At 45.7% G+C, this 6,923-nt stretch overlaps 1 protein-coding gene across 2 annotated transcripts in view; it reads right to left on the bottom strand.

Moving 5' to 3' along the window:
• Window positions 1-6,923, bottom strand: part of LOC119433339 (oxysterol-binding protein-related protein 11) — a 48,125-nt gene continuing 41,202 nt past the window's right edge. Inside the window, exons 20-21 of one of the 2 annotated variants that reach the window (XM_049659229.1) lie at window positions 1,421-1,504; window positions 1-512 (exon numbers count right to left, since the gene is read on the bottom strand). In XM_049659229.1, coding sequence (XP_049515186.1) covers window positions 453-512; window positions 1,421-1,504 — 144 coding nt within the window. In that variant the 3' untranslated portion in view covers window positions 1-452. The remainder of the gene's footprint in view (window positions 513-1,420; window positions 1,505-6,923) is intronic. The other variant, XM_049659230.1, reaches the window with a different exon arrangement.

Raw genomic sequence — 6,923 nt, 5'->3', positions numbered from 1 at the left:
AGGTGAAAAATTCTTGGTTTTATTGATTCATTTTCTTAAATAAAAAATTCAGTTCCAAAATACATAATCATATTACGACACTTGCATTTTCCTCTGTTATTACTGTACAACATACCTGACACGTAGTTCAGGAGAAATGACGGCGGCATTTTTTTTTTTTTTTTTTACACAAAGGAATGGCTAACATCATCTCTACTCGTCACACAGGCTGCCGGAACGACTCCAAAAACACAACAGCAGCATCCTCCACAAGCTGGTAGCCAAGCTTGATTCTTGCAAAGGGACAGCACTGCTGCTCTGTGCAGGGATTTGGGTGCTTCGCCTCAAGAAAGCATTTTTGTGGCATCAAGTGCTGCTGTTTCCACATACACGATGCTGCTGCTACTTCTCGGTCATTCTTCAGCACTTGTGCTGGACCCGTTAGTACCTCTCATTCACAGGTTCTGTGTAGACTAGCTTGGCTTGCCCAAGGGGTACTTGTATTTCCAAACGCTTCCTTCAAGCCGGAAGAGCTGAAAAAGACAACAGAGAGAGAGAGAGAGAGAGAGAGAACAGTACATTTAACCCTATAAAGGTGAAAATTTCCACAGACCACGTCCGCGTGATAATTTTTAAAATTTTTTATTGCAGTCTCCAGTAGCAGGAAATGATTGAAAACTTAATGAATACAGCACAAATTTTTGCAAGCAATAATTTGGCTCAAAAATGCTATGCTTGCAACAACAGTATACACACAAATACCCTACTATACAGTAAGATATTGAGAAAAATTTCTAATAAAATTTATGGCTACCAATTTGATGTCTCAAAAACACGTTTCATCAGAACAAGTAGAGTCATCATCGGGCTCGATTGCAATCGAAAGGGCTCTGTGGAACTGGGGTAATGTAAGTGCTCTGTTACGAGTCCTGAATGCACCTCTGGTACTTTTTTATATGCCAGTGATTATTCCTGTAGGCAGCATTTGGTCCATGAGGCAGTGCGAAACGACAGGGACGTGGAATGGACACCACAAGCGCTTAGTCGCTATTCGTGTTGTTTCGCACTACCTTCACTTTATCATGGAACTGCACCAACTTGCCTAAATGTCAACCTTGCTACCAAACATCACCTTTGCGACCAACAGGATTTGGTCAGGTCATGATTGTAATAATGCAAGCTTTAATTTATCACACATGAAAAAGCTCACCCCTGAGTTATGCATTCCATAGTTACATTACACTCAATACTATTTCTGCAAATCCTGCATTGAATCAACAGGTGTGGTCACATTTTCGATCCACATCCTTTGACAATGCTTTCAATATACCCTGAGGTGACATACAATGCATCACGGAAGTGACAGGCTTTTGTTGACATCGCAGCAGTTCTGATGCCCTAGCTGCCTCATACACTCTAATTAAAAACCGGCGAAGTTTACCTTGCCATCATGTGTCTGCTGTGCCGTCTCTCCTTGCTCAGGGTCACCTTTTCCTCCCGACTGCTCTTGCAATCTTTCTTCAATCTGTTGCACAAAGACAGAAAAGAAAAAAAAAAGGGAAGCTTGTGCAAATCCTACAGAGCATCCTAAAGAATGTTTTTAAAGAAGTATTTTGAGACATATTTTTGCCGTTGTAGGAACTCGTGCTTCTTGCACGTAGAAGGACGACACTTAGCAAAGCAACTAACCGCGGGGGAAAATGAAATATTAGCATTGGACATTACTAGAACATAATAATCGAAGCAGCGTGCACTACAGAGAATGGCTAAGCTTAAAGGACAACTGCAACGAAAGTTCACTTAGGCTAAATTGGATACAAATGAGTATATACTACTGAAGCAATCCCGGCAAACCTTCAGGGCTGGTTACTGTCTAATTTTATTTTTAGCGGCCTTTTGTATTTAACAGCACCTAGGCAGAGACGCATGTATCCAGTAGTTAGCAGATATGACGCAAGTCCCAGCACATTGCCTCCTAGATTTTTTCAGCACGCCGCTGGTGGCGCCTAATGTCAGGGGTCACGCTAATGTCAGAAACCATGAAAGACATCAACTTACGTAAGACTTTCATGATGCAACTATTCGTAGTTCAAACAGAAAATTTTGCATGAAAGCTGCTTTATACCTGCACTACCCGAAACTAGGCTTTTGCAGCCCAAAATTTCGTTCCAGTAGGCCTTTAAGGCCTTGTTAAAAACCAGCAGGCATAGGATGATGTCAGCTGCCATAAGACATTGGAGATTAATGGCAGAGGCCTTCGACCTGCAGTGGACATAAAATAGCCAGACGATAATGATAATAAAGACAGCCTAGTTCTCAGAAGGAAAATCGGGCAACACGGCAGAATTTGTTGATTTGCTGGGGGAATTTAACAATTATATAGCCAACTTGTCCAAAATCCACATTCTGCATTGTTCGATTTGGGAAGTGCATTACACAATGGAGGCCGATTTGGTGACATGTAACCTTTAGAAGCTTAATTTACTTTCAAATGTGCCAAAGATTGACAATTATGACCAAAAATAAATGTGCAGCTATCATGCACAGCATGGCGGTGCCTTTAGAATAAGGCAGAATTCAACTTTTGGCAGCATGTAAAAGAAACCACGAGCAAATTGGTCGATTTCGTATGGGCCAGTGAGTAAAGTTAAAGAGAACAGAGAATAAATCCAAAATGCCGGTGTCCAAGTGCACAAAATTAATGTAAAATATTTTTAAGCAAATATATTGTGAACACATAAAGAGGAAACAGAAGAGATTGATATGATAACATCAATGCTTTTCCAGACATGGAATGCCTCCATGATTTTGTGTGCCTTCTGATTTTTTTTTTTTTTTTTTTGTCTTATCACATGCGTGCACTAAAAAAAAAAAAAAAGGCTTGCAGCCACACAACCATGAATGGGCAGACAGGTGCGAGCAAAGCATATCTCAAATTGTTGTTTTCAGAACCTATTCATTCAAATAATGCCTTGTCTGTCCAATATAAGCCTTTCTCCACAGGAAAAAAGTATATGATACTGCCACACTAGTTGCAAAAGTGTTTGCTATGTGGCTTTGTTACAGTCGAACCCACTTACAGCATTACAGGTTTCAATACTTGGATATAACAATGAGCAGCCAATGCACTGTCGACTTTCTATGTGTTCTATGGTAAAATAAACCGCTTACTAAAATGCTCCCCATGCGGCATTACCGGTTATAATAATTAAATCTGTGCGCTCCAAAAGTAAAAAAAAAACAAGAAAGGAAAACCCTTGTGAAAAAAAAAGAAAACGGAGCTTCTTTGTCACACCCGCCATCGGTCTGCGCACCCCACCCCACTACCCTGCAAGCACGCCTTCATCGCATTGGCTGGAAAAAGAAATGACATGCAGAATCCCCTGTGGGAGTTATCTAAATTATGCGTAAGCATTTGCTACTAATCACCTGCTGTTTCGTCGCCGTATGCTGCTGTGTTTGGTAAAATTGCGAGAAACGCCGCGAAAAAAACCTGAAACGGAGAAGCGCGGTTGCAACACCGAAATGTTAACCAAGACAAGCATGAGATGACGAAGAAGAGGCAAGTAATAGCAATGTTCACTCATGTTATATGCTGGTGCATTTGGATGATGGCACTGCTTTGTGGAAGATGAGCACTGGCCTATGTGTGTTGTAGTATGTGACGTAATCGAACAGTGTCACGTTTAGTAGACAACGTACGTAGACGGGGTCGATGACGCTGCCTCCTCTCGATGCGAACCATTATCAATCGTGATCAACAATACTTCGGCGGCAGCTGCCTCTGGCACGGCCACACGGGTCCCATCTTGAAAGCGATCTGTGATGGGAACCGAGTGCGCCGAGTGCTCGGTTAGTTCGGAGGCGAATTGCCTCGCTGCTGCGGGCCCTATCTTGAAAGCGATCGTCTTACCTTACGGATGAATGGACTTTCTCGTTGGGTAGGTATAGAAATGCTTATGCATTTAAAAGAGAGAGAGACAGGCCCTATGTTGCACCCACGCCTCTGTGCCACGCGCACCCTCCGCAAGGCGTACCTTCGTCGCATCGCCTCGAAAAAAAGAATTGGCCGCATATCTGCTTGCTTTGCAGCAAATGACGCCGAAGGACGATTGTCTTCTGCCGCCCCTGATACGTAACACCCTCTCTTCTCCCTCCTCCCACCCCTCACGCTCTTCCCCTCCCCTCTCACTCCTCCCATGATGGATGCAATGGAGGTTTTGCTGAATTCGATTCAAATTTCCCGCGTTCTCCCTGCTCTCGCGCCATCTGTTGGGACCTTTTATTACTGTTGGCTGGAGACCTGAGAGGGGCAGCTAAGGTGCAGGGTGCGCAGCACAAAGGGGTGCGTGGCACAAAATTGAGGATGGCGAAGCAGCTTTCTATACCTGGATTTCGCGGTCCTTTTCCTTTGGCACAGACACCCAGTAGCCAGATTTAATTGCTTTAGCCAATAACGCGGCATGGAAACAGTGTACAGTAAAAGCTCAATGATACGAATCTCACGGGGTCACGAAAAATATTCGTATTAGCCGAAATTCGTATCATCGAAACACAATTAAAACTACTGTCGAATCTCGATAATTCGAACTCGAAGGGGCCCGCAAATTTGCTAACGGTCGCTTCCCGATAACGACAGAAAACGAAGCTTCAGGGAGCGAGCGGGCGACGCCGGCACACGGGTGCGCGCGGAGACCGTCGAAGGTGAGGGAGGAGGGCGCGCCAGGGAAGCGGATTTGGCCGCGTCAAGTCCGCCGCTTCGGTGGCTCCCCTCGCCCTCCCTCTCAACTCCCTCATAGCTCTCTCGCCTTCGACTCCGTGCGCACATCTCCGTGCGCGCCCGCCGCCGTGCTGGCGCCAGCTTATTTTAGCCGCCCCCTGAAGTTTCGTTTTCTGCCGTTATCGGGAAGCGAGCGTTTGCGGGCGCGGGCATGGCAGTTTCGTTGGCCCGACTGTGCCTCCACCGCTGCTTCCCTCTGCGCTGCTGCCGCAGTGTGCAAGGTCAACATGTGACTAGAAAATAGAGGAGAAGGGTTCACTGCCATTTTATCCGCGTGGCTGAGACGTCGGCACTAGTGTGTGCTAGAATACGGTTGTCTAGAACACTCTAGTCGGCACGTACACGCTTGTTCCGGCGCGATGCAGAAATGGCGACCTTGCAATTTGAGAGAGGGGGAAATTTCCGCCGCGGGTTTTTTTTTTTTCGTTCCTTCGCGCGCGGCATTGAGGGGTCTCTCCTGAGCTTTTGCTCTACGGCGGTGTCGGAGCAATGCCGGTCGGAGGCGCCGCCGCGTTATTTGGCGCGCTGCTAAGAGCATTGTCGGTGCGCGGTATGTTCGAAATAAGCGTGTTCGAATTAACGAGATTCGACTGTAGCTAAATTAAAGAGTCAGAGGTGAACTCACTCAGGCACATGTACGTAAAAAGCATTTATTTCTTGAAGCGCCACCGCTTCAAATCCTTCGCGCCCAGTCGCGGAGTCCGCGCTGTCCGGCGCCGCGCCTCCGCACCAAAAGAGGAGAGAAAGCGCGTGACTGCGCGCTGTTCTTTTTCGCGGCCGTCGGTGGGGCGGCGTTTATTCGTATCAACCGACGCAGGCTGAAAATCGATTCGTAACAACCGTTCTCTAGCACGTTGCAAAGTAATGGGGCTCGGCCGGGACCACAGAAAAATTCGTATCATCCGGAAATTCGTATTAGCCGTGATCGTATCATCGAGCTTTTACTGTACTGAGCGGTTTATTTTACCACAGAACACACACAAACAGGGTGGGGCACCTGCTCATTGTTACATTCGAGTATTGTTAAAACCGGTAATGCTACAAGTGGGTTCAACTCTGCTTTTTTTTCTGTCTAAATAAAATGTTCAAATGTTTGTCCCCTCTGCTTTCTTCACGCAACCCAGTTACAACAATTATCGGTTATAATAATAGGGTTTTCCTGGCACTTGAATACTATTCTAAGTGGATTCGACTGTATCACGTTTCTGCTGTTGTGCTAGAATGTGTTCACAATATTTTTTAGGTTCTTTCATTCGCTGCCCACAGGTAACCAAATCATGATCCCAGCGCATTGTTTCTCCCGCCCTACGCATCCCAATGCTGTGTATCTACCACGTGCCCATTCCACCACGTATCAGCGTTCTTTTTTTCTGCACACAGCCCGAGAATGGCAGCGCTTCCTTCTGGCATCGCCCTCATCACCGACATTTCCCGTTTCAAAACTGATATTGAAGGCCATCTTTCAAGTCATGCCACCTAACCTGTCCCGTAATTTTTCTACGTGCCCACCCCTCATGTAATGTCCCATTCTGGGACTTTGGGGGTATCATGAATAAATTAATAATAATAAAAAAAAAACATGCATCATCTTTGATTGTAGCAGCACGTTCCAGAAAGGCAGGCTTATCATGTATTACAGTTTGTAGGCGCACTTTCTAGAATTTACCTCGTCACCGTGAGCGAATCGAGAAGACTCAATGACACACGTATAAACGCGGCCAGATACAAGTGGCCATCATTTAATTTGATAACTGACCCCACTTGTCGCTATCACTACCACCAAGGTGTATCTTAGCTTAGAGGCCACAAGTTTGCTTAATAAATAGTCAACAGGTCGTTCCATCTCTGTTTGCCTGCCTGCCTGTGTGCCGTCATAGCCATTTGATGTCTGGCAAAAGTGCTGCTACACAACGCAGGTAACACAGGCAATGAAAGCGTTTAAGTGCTTTACATGACAACTTTCAACTTGTTTTTATATACCTTTTCATCCTTACCCCAGACAACTCATCCAACTATCCATCTTGGTGTGTATCACTTTCATTTTCATCCACGTTTACGTAAAGCTACCCATTCATTTCAGCTCACCTTGCCTTTGTGATGCGATGCCAGCACTGCATTTCCGGAACGCGCAAAGCTGGCGTGACAGGCTGCCAGGGCGCCGGGC

The sequence above is a fragment of the Dermacentor silvarum genome, chromosome 11 (assembly GCF_013339745.2).
Source record: "Dermacentor silvarum isolate Dsil-2018 chromosome 11, BIME_Dsil_1.4, whole genome shotgun sequence".
In the NCBI taxonomy this organism is placed as follows: domain Eukaryota; kingdom Metazoa; phylum Arthropoda; class Arachnida; order Ixodida; family Ixodidae; genus Dermacentor; species Dermacentor silvarum.
The sequence above is the reverse complement of the archived record's forward strand: the minus strand, read 5'-3'. Positions and strand labels throughout refer to the sequence as shown.